At 58.3% G+C, this 12,417-nt stretch overlaps 1 protein-coding gene across 13 annotated transcripts in view; it reads right to left on the reverse strand.

The window, feature by feature from the left end:
- CACNA1E (calcium voltage-gated channel subunit alpha1 E) overlaps positions 1-12,417 on the reverse strand; it is an 88,221-nt gene that overhangs the window by 10,174 nt on the left and 65,630 nt on the right. For 9 of the 13 annotated variants that reach the window (XM_084527221.1, XM_084527226.1, XM_084527229.1 and 6 more), the window contains 12 exons: positions 11,192-11,288; positions 10,261-10,421; positions 9,791-9,928; positions 9,180-9,381; positions 8,866-9,030; positions 8,097-8,207; positions 7,183-7,266; positions 6,967-7,092; positions 6,732-6,797; positions 5,087-5,178; positions 4,824-4,989; positions 4,551-4,678 (listed from right to left, as the gene is read on the reverse strand). In XM_084527221.1, the coding sequence (XP_084383347.1) occupies positions 4,551-4,678; positions 4,824-4,989; positions 5,087-5,178; positions 6,732-6,797; positions 6,967-7,092; positions 7,183-7,266; positions 8,097-8,207; positions 8,866-9,030; positions 9,180-9,381; positions 9,791-9,928; positions 10,261-10,421; positions 11,192-11,288 (1,536 nt within the window). Of the gene's footprint in view, positions 1-1,251; positions 2,715-4,550; positions 4,679-4,823; positions 4,990-5,086; positions 5,179-6,731; positions 6,798-6,966; positions 7,093-7,182; positions 7,267-8,096; positions 8,208-8,865; positions 9,031-9,179; positions 9,382-9,790; positions 9,929-10,260; positions 10,422-11,191; positions 11,289-12,417 lie in introns of those variants that run through there. The other 4 variants (XM_084527224.1, XM_084527228.1, XM_084527227.1 and 1 more) reach the window with 2 other exon arrangements.

Below are 12,417 nucleotides of genomic sequence, written 5' to 3' on the forward strand. Positions count from 1 at the left end.
CACCTCAGCAAAGCAGAGGCACCGACCTCTGCTGCTGCATCGCAGCGGGGCTGGGAGGAGGGTGCTGGAAAACAACGTGCTCCTGCTGGGATGCTGGCTGCGTCCCCAGCCCCGTGCTGAGAGCAGAGAGAAAAGGCAGCGAGAAAAGGGCCAAAGAGCCCCCGCCAAGATGAGTCCTGGTGGTTTGGGGGTGAACATGAGACAGAGACCACCCGCAGTGAGGGTTTGGGGCACAGAGCAGGTGGGACAAGCCGTCCCCTTTGAGACCTGAGATGTTAAAAGGGTCGGAAGGAGGATGACAGCAAGAGCAGGGGCTGTTAGGTGGGATGATGAGGAGAAAAGATCCAGATCCAGCAGTCCGTAAGCGGCACCGCTGCAGAGCTGGCTGTGCACTGACTTGCTGTGCCTCACCGCGAGGTGACTTCAAGCCTTCACACTTGAGAACTTTGTTCGGAAAGGAAGCAGGACAGTGAAATTGAACCCGCCGTTCCCTGCGGGGCGGATTTCAGCACCCACAGCATATGCCAGGCTTTGTCTTGTGCGCTGAGATTCCCTGCACCACGAAGGAGGAACAGATTCCCGTGAAAATAAAGAGATTGCAGCAAACCCCAGCAAATATTGCATGAGGACCGTGCTGTTCTCAGACGGGCTGCACGCTCTGCATCTGCCCGGAGCAGACGCCTTAAAACTGCGCTGTGCCCAGACACCACGTCCCCGTGGAGGAGGAAATTTAGGGCAGATCTGCCCTCCCACGGGTAGGAAATGACCATAACTGTGCCGTTGCTTGCTGTTGGGAAGAGAGCACAGGAATACGGAGCGGGGAGGGAGTAGGTTCGGGAGCAGATGTCCGTAGGGACACGAACACCAGGGATGCTTGCAGGCAGCAGAAGCGATGCCTGCTTTCCTGGCTCATTTCTGCCTGACTGCCAGAGGCAGACGGGGTTGAAGAAAGGCAAGAAGAGCCCCAAGGAGTGGAGCAAGACACGGTTACAAGACCTGCTCTCCCCAGCACAAGGACAGTTTGCTGGATCTCCACGGGAAGGCTTTCTGCATCGATGCCCCCTTGTAAGCCCACCTGCAGATTCACTTCCACACCCTGCTGCACCCCCATGCAGCACCCCGGGGATGCCCAGGCACCACCTTGCCCAGAGCACCCTGTCCCCCACGTCACAGACACGTTTTTGGCTTTTCTGCTAGCATTTGTTGCCAAATTGCCTGGTAGGAAAGGGGTGTGGGCTTGCATCTCTGCAAGATGAGTGTAGGGTTGGCATTTGGGGATTTGGTCGACGGTGGCAAAAGCGTGACGTCCACGGGGGTCTTCCTTCTTCATCAGTTCCCTTCTGGGAATTGCTCCAGGCCAGCAGGAACCCCTGAAAATCTCTCAGATCCTCAAAATCCCTAGCTTTGGGGGGCAGCATTTTCCAGTTAAGCCCTGACATCAACTGATAAAGAGTAGGAACTCCTCCTGAAGGCGTCTTCTGTCCTCGGGACCTCAGCACAGCCCCAGCCTTTGCCAGGAAGGCGGCAGAGAAGAGTGGAAGGGCTGAAGGGACCCCGTCCTCGAGGGCCTGAGATGTCTGAGGGTCTTGAAAGAAGCACCCACCTTTCCTTACACCTCTCCCAATAAATGAGATCATCATGTCTGGTTTCCTCTGCCCTGCTCCTGGTGCCAGCCCATCCCATAAGACTTCGGGCAGCAGTGGGGTGAGGCTCTCCTCCCTCGCAGGATGAAGGCTGCGGCCAGGGGTGCCTGAGCTCCCCTCGCACATCTCGGATGCCCGACGGGTGAAGAGGAAGGAGGAGCTCTGGTTCAGCCTGTTGTGCCATGGAGATGGGTGGCGTGGCACTAGGAAGAAGAAGGCAGCAGGCACAAGGTTTTGCTCGGTTGCCACCCCGAGGAAAAACGTAAAAGGAGGTGCAGAGATGCACAAGGAGGCCTGGCCACCACCTTGGACTTAAGGCTGAGAAGCCGGCTCAAGCAGGGGGAGAGCTGAGCTCCAGAGGCTGGGAAGGAGCCCAGGTGGCCGCTGGCCCCCGGGGGAAAGGTGCAGCCCAGGCTGGGGCTGGGACAGACCCCATGGAGCCAGCCTGGCCCCACAAGTGCCCCCACACCTCCTCCCAGCGGGGCTGGCAAGGCATGGGCACGATGCACAAGAACCTGGCTCCCCAAGAGGGTGCCACGGGATGTCCCCAGATGTCCTACAGGGAGAAGGGTCACCCTGGCGTCCCACCCTCCCTCTCCCAAGCAACAAAAGCCCCAGATCCTCCATCCCCAGGAGCAAACCACACCTGAGCCCCCTTTCCAAACAGGCATTGGAGGGGAAAAGCCCTGATCCCACTGATGCCACCGAGCGGGGACGGTGGCACGCGTCCCGGCGGAGCTGGGGGCTGGCTGGGGGCAGTGCAATTTATCAAACACCCCCAAACCCCCCCAGGAGGCTCCGGGCCCCCCCTGGGGGGGACAGCTGCTGGCCCTGGCAGGCCGCGGACCTCTTTAAACTCGAAGGAAAGCAACGTGAGGGTTCCCTCGGGAGGCGCGGTGGCGGTGGAGCGGGGGGAAGGAGGGGTGGATGGTGCGTCCCGTGGCCAGGTTGTGGCGGAGGACTGGGAGGCAAACCTTGCACGCCACCCTGTAGGGGCAGTTCTCTCCTAGGCCCAGAGGAGGCGAGATCACCCGTACTAATTTGTACATATCCTTATACGAGATCCTGCCGCTGCAAAGGAAGCACAGGTGGGTTAATAGGACACTGAGAGGGTGGAGAGCTTAACCAGGGGGGCTAGGACCAGCTGCGGGGCACAGCTCTTCTCCTTCTGGCTCCGTCAGACCCAGAGAGGGGAAAGCTGGGAGCATCGGTGGCCACCTTCTCCATCACAGGCCAGCTCACGCCTCCTCGCTCTGCCCCACGTGCCCCCGGCCACTGACACCTGGTGCTGGGACAGGGCTGGGATTTTTGGGGCAAGGGGGGGAGGTTGCAGCCGGTTTGGGCCATGAGCCCTGCTGGTGGAGCCGCGTCCTCCCCAGTGCCACCAGCTCTCTGCTCCTCCCAAGGGCCCGGGAGGCCGGCAGCCGAGCGAATCGTGTCTCCGGTGTCTGGGGACCCCGAGGCAGGGAGACATAATGTGACCGCTGGCTCTGGTGCTAGCACCTAGGTCTCTCACCAGAGCACGCTGTGCCAAGGGTCCACATTATTGTCCCGTACACGCACCTCTTCTCCCCCAGGCCCAGTCGTTATCGTGGCAGGATACATCCCGTATCCACCCACCGCCAGCTGGAGTAACGAAGCAGTCGATGCAGGAGCTGTGCAGGGCCGGGCGCAGGGGTGCTGAGCCCCCAGCCCCAGCTCCGAGCCCTTTTGGGAAGCGCACGGGGGCCGTGCTGAGGTGCAGCGTGCTGCAGCCTCCTGGGCATCCTTGGACAAGCTGGGAGGGAAACCGCACGAGGAGGCAAAGAGCAGCAGCGCTACCGTCCTACCCTTCTTTGCCTCTGGTTTCTCCTCGCCCTCCTCCCCCCGTCCCCTCTCCATCGCTGAGCCAACCGTCTGGGCAGAGCCAGTCCCTGAGCCTGCCTGGCCTTGGACCCGCGTGCTGTCCCCACGAGACCCCTCCTGGGAGAGCTGCTGCCCTGCGTGGGTGCCGGGACCCCTGGGGATGTACTCACCCATTCCTCGCCCCGCAGCGGGGGCCGGGGCTGCCCCGGTGGCCCCAAGACCACCAGCTCTCGTGCACGGCCCCTAACCACCGTGGTTTGCTCAAAAATCAGAGGGGGGCTTCCTCAGGGACTGTCCTGGACAGTCTCCTGGGGTAGATTATGGTTTTAGGCTCAAAAAGATAAAAAATGAAACTGTGGCTGGAGCTGGCCTCTCACGAGGCAGGAGGCCAGCAGTGGAGGTGAGGTCTCCAAAGGGAACATGCATCTGCCGAGGGTGCTGAGCCAACATCACCCTGGCACGGTGGCGATGGGACACGGCTCCACAGAGGCTGTCCCCAGGCTGGGGGTGGCACGAGCCACCCTCACGGTGCCAGGGCTGGCAACCTTGGAGAGGTGGGGGCTGGCTGGGGGAAAGGTAAGCCCATGCCCAGCCTCCACAATCCCCAAGCCCCTCAAAAACTCTCTGAATCTCGTCTGCAGGTGACCTGGTAGGAGCCCAGCAGGCCCCCAGCATGTCCCCAAGGCCTGGGACAAGCCACCCTCTGCCCTGCCCCAAGAGGAGCTGGGGGCGCTGGGAACCCAGCCATGGAGGCTGCTTGGGCAGAGGCTGGGGAGGATGCTGAGAGGGACCTGTTCATGGGATGGCAGGGGAGGAGAGGGGGAGCAGGAGCCTCCAGCTCTCAGGATAAACACCACGGCCAGCCACGGATGTCTTCAGGCTCTCAGCTAAGGTGCCTGTGCCACCAGGCGTCGTGGGAACTGGCTGGTACCTTTGTAAGGACCGTGAGCGAGAGCAGCCCTGCCCTGGGCACTGCAGCTGGATTTCGGCAGCAACAGGCAGAGGCACTGCTCAAAACCAGCTCTGAGAGGCTGCCCGGGAGAGAAGGAGCTGGCTACATACCACGCTGCTCTGTCATACTCTGCCCAGATCCGGACAAACTCATCCAGATGGTGAGGCCCCAGGATGGAGGAATCACGGGTCAGGTATTCGAAGTTGTCCATGATGACGGCCACGAACAGGTTGAGCATCTAGGCGAGGGGGAAAAGGGTGGAGAAAAAGGGAAATGGGAGAGGGAGCAGAGAAGGGAAGGGAGAGAGAGAAGGAAGGGAAGTCAGAGTGAGATGGAATTAAACGAGGAACCGAGAACGCACAGCACGGGGCCGGGGAACTCACCAGGAACGAGCAGAAGAAGATGAAGGAGACGAAGTAGACGTAGGCCAGGTCGGTGCCACAGCGCTCGTTCTCGTTCTGCCCAGACGTCGCTGTTGTGTCCGGCTCGCAGCCCTTGCCCTCCAGGCAGGACAGCATGATCTCCTGCCATGCCTCCCCGGTGGCACTCCTGCGCCCAAGGCACCGCGCTCAGCACCCCGCGGCAGGCAGGATGGAGCAGGGAGGGCAGACCCCCCTCTGCGAGCCCCCCACATGCAGTTCCCTACCTGAAAAGGAGCATGAGGGAGCCCAGGAAGCTGCGGAAGTTGTTGTGCCGGTTAATGTGGCTTTCCTCATCCAGCTTGATGTTGCCAAAAACCTGCCGGAGGGAGAAAAAGGTTCGGGCAACACCGCCGGTGCTGGGGAAGTGGCTGCGTGCTCACCTTGGCTGGGGGTGCACGATGTGGTGTGGGATCAATCCTGCCCCAGAGCCCAGGTGGAGAAGCAGCCCCATGAGGGCATGCGGGCACAAATCCTGCCCAGCAAGGACAGGAAGTGGTAGAGGCTGCTGGAGGCTGAGCTGCCATGGAAATGGGGGCTCAGAGGGTCTGGGATGAGCCGAATTTGGCCGCTGGAGATGACCCGCGATGCTGGAGTCGGGCACAGTGGCACAAACAGGGTGGGGAAATGCTCAGTGCCCAAGGGACAGACGGACCACTAGCTCACCACAGACAGACAGACACTGGGGGTTACCAGCCCAAGGCCCTTCCCAGGAGGTCCCCAGGGCTAAAAGAGGCAACGAATCCCCAGATTTGTGTAATATCCTAACAATGACCCACAGCCAAGGCCACGATAGGACAAGGAACGCTTGCAAAGTGCCTCAAATTGGAAAAATGTGCTGTTATTACTGTTAAATATTTATTCCACTTTCCGTGAATCTAAAAATACACCAACTGCAGAGTATTTTTTTCCCTGTACAGGTTTTTTTGCAATGTGTAATTGTAGAATATTTTCTGCCTCCAGCTATTTTGCTCAAATAACGCCCACAGACTTTACTGCTTGGGGATTTGTTCACAATAGTGTTAAAAAATAAAATAAATCAAATACTACCACACGGCAGGGAGGGGGGCTGAGTCAGATGGCAGTTGTTTAGCGCGGAGAACACCTGGAGCCGGTGCTGGGATGTGTGGGCCAAGAGCAGCCACGCGCCTCTCGGGGCGGGAGGAGGCCAAACACCAGCGCTGCCAAGCAGCCCGAGCCGGAGGCGACCGCACTGCCCACTCCCCAAAATCTGCTCCCTCCCCTCCCCGACCCCTCCTAGCGCTGAGAGCGTTGATTATCGCGGTGGCTGGCTCACCCGGCGGCTCCGGACCCTGAGCGTGAGCAGAGATGCTTTGTGAGAGCCTCAGCGTGGGGCTTAGTCACCGAGGCAGCCCCGCCGGCACGTGTTTGACCGGGAGCTTTCACTCACGTGCCACTTCTGCACCAGGCTGGAGCGTGGGGAGCTCACGGCTCTGCACATCTCCCCTTGGTAGGTTGCTGCAGGGCCCTCAAATCGGGATCCCACCAGCATCGAGCCCACAAAAACCCTAGGTGGAGGGATGGGTGGGTGCACGGCTGCGGGTGGCCGTGCCATGGTCCCTTTGGTTTTAGAGGTATTGGGTACAACCCCTAAAAGCACAACGCCTGTGGGATGAAGGGGTGGTGATTTGGGAGCAGCTGCCACACGGGGTGCCCAGCTGAGCCCCCACATCCCCAGGGGTACAGGTGAGGAGGGCAGCTGAGGTCCCAGCAGTGCCACAGGCTCTGCGGCTCCCAAATGAGCTCTCCCACCCCTGGGACCCCCCTGGGCACCCGGGCCAGCTGCTGTGCAGCGTGGTGCTGAGCACACGGCCATGCCAGAGGGCTGCTCGCCGAGCTGTCCGTGCCCACCTGCATCCCGATGATGGCGTAGATGAAGAAAAGCATCGCGATCAGGAGGCAGACGTAGGGGAGGGCCTGCGAGGGAAGCACATGAGTCATCTCCTTCAGCTCGGGTCCAGCTCCAGAGGCATACAGAAAGAGTAGCGAGCAGGTAAACTGCTCCAAACCAGCTCTCCTGCGAGCCAGCAGGGCAGCAAGGCCCGGGGAGCAGCACCCTCAGTAGCCCCGGGCACGGGGAACTTACCTTGAAGGACTGCACGAACGTCCAGAGCAGGATGCGGATGGTGTAACCCTGGCGCAGCAGCTTGATGAGCCGAGCCGCTCGGAAGAGCTTCAGGAAGCTCATGTTGAAGCTGCTGGTGTTCACCAGCTGCGAGCAGAGGAGGAGGAGGGGGGTCAGGGGATGGCAAGAGCCCCCCAAACCCTGCCAGCCCCCCCCCAGCCCAGCCCAGCCTGTCACCTTGGTGTCCGTCAGGATGATCTCCGTGATGCTGCCAATGACGGTGATGAAGTCAAAGATGTTCCAGGTGTCCCGGAAATAATTCTGCAGGAGGAAACAGAGAAGGAGCAAGGATTTGAGATCGGGGTGGCCAGTCTGAAGGGCGCTGGGACATCCCCATTCCCATGCAGAGCTCACAGGAGGCACGCAAGGATCCCTTCCCTGGCTGCTCTGGCACCGGGATGCCCAGCCCGCTGGTGGCCACAGGTGGCAATAACTCATCACACCAACCCCTGGGGCCACAAGGCTGCTGTGTCCTCCAAGGGTTGCAAAGAAAAAGCAGCCCGGGACTTAAAAGAGCAGCTGGGGACTTGAGGACCAGGAATTAGATGGAGAGGTCTCGCTGCTGGTCAGGTCTGGCTCAATGCACCAGCACCTGGTGGCTCCCAGGAACAAGAAACCACTGCTACCAGCACGGTGGCAGCAGGGACTGCACGGTACATGGTCCATGCCCCAAGCACAGCAGAAACGAGGCAAAAAGCCCTGCAGCATGGCTTTCCCCAGCACGACACCCACCCGCAGCAGTGGAAATCTGCTTAAAGCTGAGCAGTGCCAAGCTCTGGCCGCAGGATGCCTGCTGCTGCAGGCTGAACCGATCGATCCCTTTGGGCTTCACAACCTGCAGCAGCTCTGGCTGCTGGCCCGGGAAGCCTGGAAGGACTGTGCTGACCGAGAAACCAGCATCTAGCAGTGGGAAGTCTAACGGGAGCCAAAGAAGTGGTTCCAACCGCCAGCCTCCAAACAGCTCCCAGGCTGAGACCCAAAATAGATGGCATTGGCCTGGTGTTATTAACACCTTCCCTCCGTGAACTGGAGGGATGAGGTGTGCTAAGTGCAAATTAACGCCCTCGTCAACAACAGGATCAGCCACTCACCAGGAAGCCGAAAGCAATGATCTTGAGGACGCACTCCAAGGAGAAGACCATGGTGAACGCAATGTTCAGGTACTTCAGGGCCAGCTCGTAGGTGTACGGAGCAGAGTAGTACTGATGGAGACAGACATTGCAAACTTGGAGGGGGCCAGCCAGCCTCTTGTGACTGATGTCTGCCCCCAGGAAGATGTGGAGGCCCCTGCTCCTTGCCCACAGTGCCTAGAGACCACCTTCTTCATCCCCTCCCCACCCCTCTCCCAGGACAGGGGCTCTACTTCTGAGAAGGAAGAACAGAATAATTGCAGATCTTCCTGCAGCAGAGAGAACCCTTTACAGGATTTGGAAGTTTTCTTACTCCTTTTCACTTTTTAAAAGTTTCAAGAGCTGGAGTGTGGAGAGAACAGGTTTTCATGGTGGGAAAGTGGAAAAAGTCTCCAAACCCAGGCTTGGGAACAAACAACTCTGTTTGGACAAGCAAACTACGTGGTCACATTTTTCACCTGGACATGGAAACTTGCAGGCACTTGCTCAGAGCCCTCTGAAAAGCTGCTCTGGTCCTCTAGTGGACCACTCACAGTCACTGTGGACCACATACTAAAGACACCAGGAGCTGAGGCTGACCCTCTTGTCAAGCAGCAAAAAGATGCTCAGGCTCTGCCTCAAAGCATCTCCTAAGAACAACCTCAGTACCCTCTGGTCCCACTCAGGACAGGATCTGATTTTCCTCCTCCCCGCCACCCTAAGCAGGGCAGCCTGACCCTGCCCGGCTCACCTTCATCATCAGCACCACGGTGTTCAACGCGATCATGGCCATGATGGTGTACTCGAAGGACGGGGAGACCACGAAGTGCCAGACCCGGTACTGGAAGGTGTGCCGGTTCTGGGGCATGTAGCGCGTCAGGGGCTTGGCACTGATGGCAAAGTCAATACAGGCTCTCTGGAACAAAATCACGTGCGTCAGACCCTGACCAATGGTGACGTGGGGAACACTGGCTGCCACACTTCTTTTATGGGTTACTTGCACCACTGGAAAGCCTTTTAAATGCCCGGGGAGCCCCACGGTCCCAAACGCTCCCCAGACTGTACCTCGTTCTTCTCCAGACTGCACTCCTCCATCATTTTGTCTCCTTGCTCTTGGAAGGTGATGATGATGAGAGCCACGAAGATGTTGACAAAGAAGAAGGGAAAGACCACAAAGTAGACGACATAAAAAATGGACATCTCCATGCGGTTGCTGCGGCTGGGCCCGCGGTCCTCCTCCGTCACGTCCACTGAATGCTGCAGCACCCTGTGGGCAGACAGGTGAAGAAGAGCAACCAGAGATGTGTCCCTTGGGACTGCCGCTGTACAGCACCTCCCATGGGATCCACCTCGGGCTGTCCGTGCTGTCCCAGGCTCTCCTGGGCATGGAAAGAGGGCTGTTCCTACAGCCAACACTAAAACTGACCCACAATTAATATATCATATCTTATAGCCATGCAGGAGCAGGGATCATCCATCATCCACTTTCTAAGGAAGAAGCTAACACCAACTTCATCTAGGGGTTAAAATCTCTTTTGTCCTGCCCTAATTTCTCAGCCCTCCCTGCTACTATCAGTTCCAACCCCCGTCCCACCTGGGTATATCCAATTAACCCAACCAACACAATGGGGACGTGCCCACCCCATTCAACGGAAGAGGACAGAGAAAATACTCACTGGGGCCAACCCTCGCCCGTGGAGACTGTGAACAGGGTGAGCAGTGCCCAGATTATGTTGTCGTAGTGAAACTCGTGTCGTTTCCACTCCCGGCACTTCACCTCCATCTTGTTCTTCTCGTGGTCCACGTAGTTCCCTCTGCAGGGTTGGGAGAGAGCAGAGGCCTTGCTTTACATCGCCAGACAGGAGATGGGGGCTTTAAACCTGGGGGCAGCATGTGGTGAGGGGACACCACAGAGGGGGAGAGGCTGGATAAGAAATAGAGGGAGCAAAGAAATGGGAGAGGAGGAAAGACAACAGGATGCAGAGTGCTGATACACAGCAATGGGACAGGACTCGGACTACATCGCCCATCCCAAGAAACTACAGCCAAAAAATGAGCAAAGGACTCCACCGCTGGATACCCAAAGGGACATTGCCCAGCACCCTGCCTCTGCCAGAGCTGTCGGCCCACTGCGTGGGGCACCTACATGCAGTCCTTCTCCGTGTCCTTAGAGCTGTCAGTGCAGTAGAAGAACTTCCCCTTGAAGAGCTGGACGGCAATGACGGCGAAGATGAACATGAAGAGCTTGTAGACGATGAGGATGTTGAAGACGTTCTTGAGGGAGGTCACGACGCAGTCGAAGACGGCCTGCAGGAGAGGGCACAGCTCACCGTGGGCAGCAGCCCTGGCACGGGGCAGGGCCCAAATCTTCCTCAACACTACCGGGTGGAAGACGTCTCCCACTCCCAGTAGGAGAGAAAGGAAAGAGGAAAGAGCCTCTGCTCTCTGCAACCATGGTGGTAGATGCCCAGAAATGAAGTGACATGAGCCAAAGACCATCCACCCACCAGGAGGAAAAGCTGGGGCAAAAAACTCTGCCTCTGGGGTGCCACCCTGGGCCTCATCCACCAGCCAAAAATATCCCTTCATGGGGATCACTCAGGGCTCCCTTGGTCTCTTAGCCCTTTCTGGCTCCATACCCCATCAGCTAAAGCAGGGAAATCCACGATCCTACCTGCACTGCATGAATAATCCCGCTATTCAGCAGGGAACCACCCCCCTGCTGTGACACGAGGACAGCACAGCGTGCAAAATCTGGGCTTGTTCGTGAGCTGCTCTGGTGGGAAAGATAATGAACTTTGGAGAGGGATCTGAGCTCTCCCAGAGCCGGGGCCGTGTACTCCACCAGCAGAGCAGCTGGGCTTTGCTGCCTGCTTTCCGTGCCAGCCCCGATGTCCCTGGCAGAGCACCCGGCTCGGATCTATCTGCTGGGCTGGCTTTAAATAACTCACGGCACCGCCAGATGTGGAGCAGTCTGAGAGGAGCCGTGTTTGGAAACAGGGCTCCTAAAGCACAGCAAACGCCCTGGAAATGGCTTGTTTAATCACGACGCTAGCGCCGGGGGCGGGCAGCGTTACCTTCAGCTTGGGCAGCCGCTTGATGGTTTTCAGGGGCCTCAGGACCCGCAGCACACGGAGGGACTTGATGGTCTTGATATCCCGGCCCTTGTTGGTCCTGCCGCGTGGGAGGGAGGCGCAGGCACCCAAAAATGAAGAGGAGACACAATAACCTTCGGGACCTGGGGCTGGGTGCTTTCAGAGCTGCCCCCAGCACGTGCACGGGGAGGGGACTGGGGCCATGTGCCACAGCACCGGGCAGCAGTCACAGATGTGCTGCTGAAGGAGAGCTCAGCCCAGCTAAACACATCTCCTTCCATGCACATGCTTGTCAGAAATGAAAAATAAAGCCAGCCTCTCCCCTGGAGGATTAGCACCTTTGCTGGGGCTCGGCTACCTTAACGAATCCCCTTACTGTGAGGAGATGCCAGGTCCCCAACCCCTCCGGCAGGCACAGGACATTTCCAGATGGGGCTTACAAAAAGCCACCACTTCTGCAAATGGTTCTGCTGCTGCCTGCCAGAAATCCCCAGTAAAATAAGGGATGAACCCAACAGGCAGGTCCCTCACCAAGGGTTTTCCATCCTGGTTCAACCTCAGGATTCAGCACCCACACCATCTGTGGGTTTTTTTGCATAGATGCCTCATCCTAAGGTTTTCTGCCTTTTTCCATCAGTGCCCCCTGATGTGGTCAGCCCTCCCCATGTCAGGGTCGTGCTCACCTCCACCCCAAGCCAGCTGAGCAAGGCAGAGCTCCCCAGTGGTGGTTCCTTCCTAAAAAACCCTAAGGCACCCCCTTGACCCTCATTTCTCAAAAAAACACCAAGGAAAGGACTTACAACGCCAGACACTCCAAATTACACAGCTCCTTTGCGAGGGTTAATGCAACAGGGAGCACAATAACAGGCGTAATCATTAACAGATTTAAACAAAGCCACTAATTAATGCTCCTCCCCAGGAGTGTGGCCTCACAAAGGGGTGGGAAGGGATTGCACCAACAGTTCCAGGACCTGCTCTGCACCTTTCACCTCCCAATTTTTGCCCAGTGTCAGGGCCTGGACATGCAGCTGGAGCATCTGAGAGGGGGGGTGTGGGGCAGATCCCTCTGCCTTTAGCTCCGACAGTGCTTTCTCCATCCCCTGGGTGTGCTTCCCACCATCACGGGGTGTGCACGGACACTGTGACCCGTGGTGAATGCATCCTCCTCTAAAGGAAGGGAGATGCATTGCTTACAAGGAAAGTCCTGC

Source organism: Aythya ferina (genome assembly GCF_964211825.1).
Source record: "Aythya ferina genome assembly, chromosome: 8".
NCBI classification, from domain to species: domain Eukaryota; kingdom Metazoa; phylum Chordata; class Aves; order Anseriformes; family Anatidae; genus Aythya; species Aythya ferina.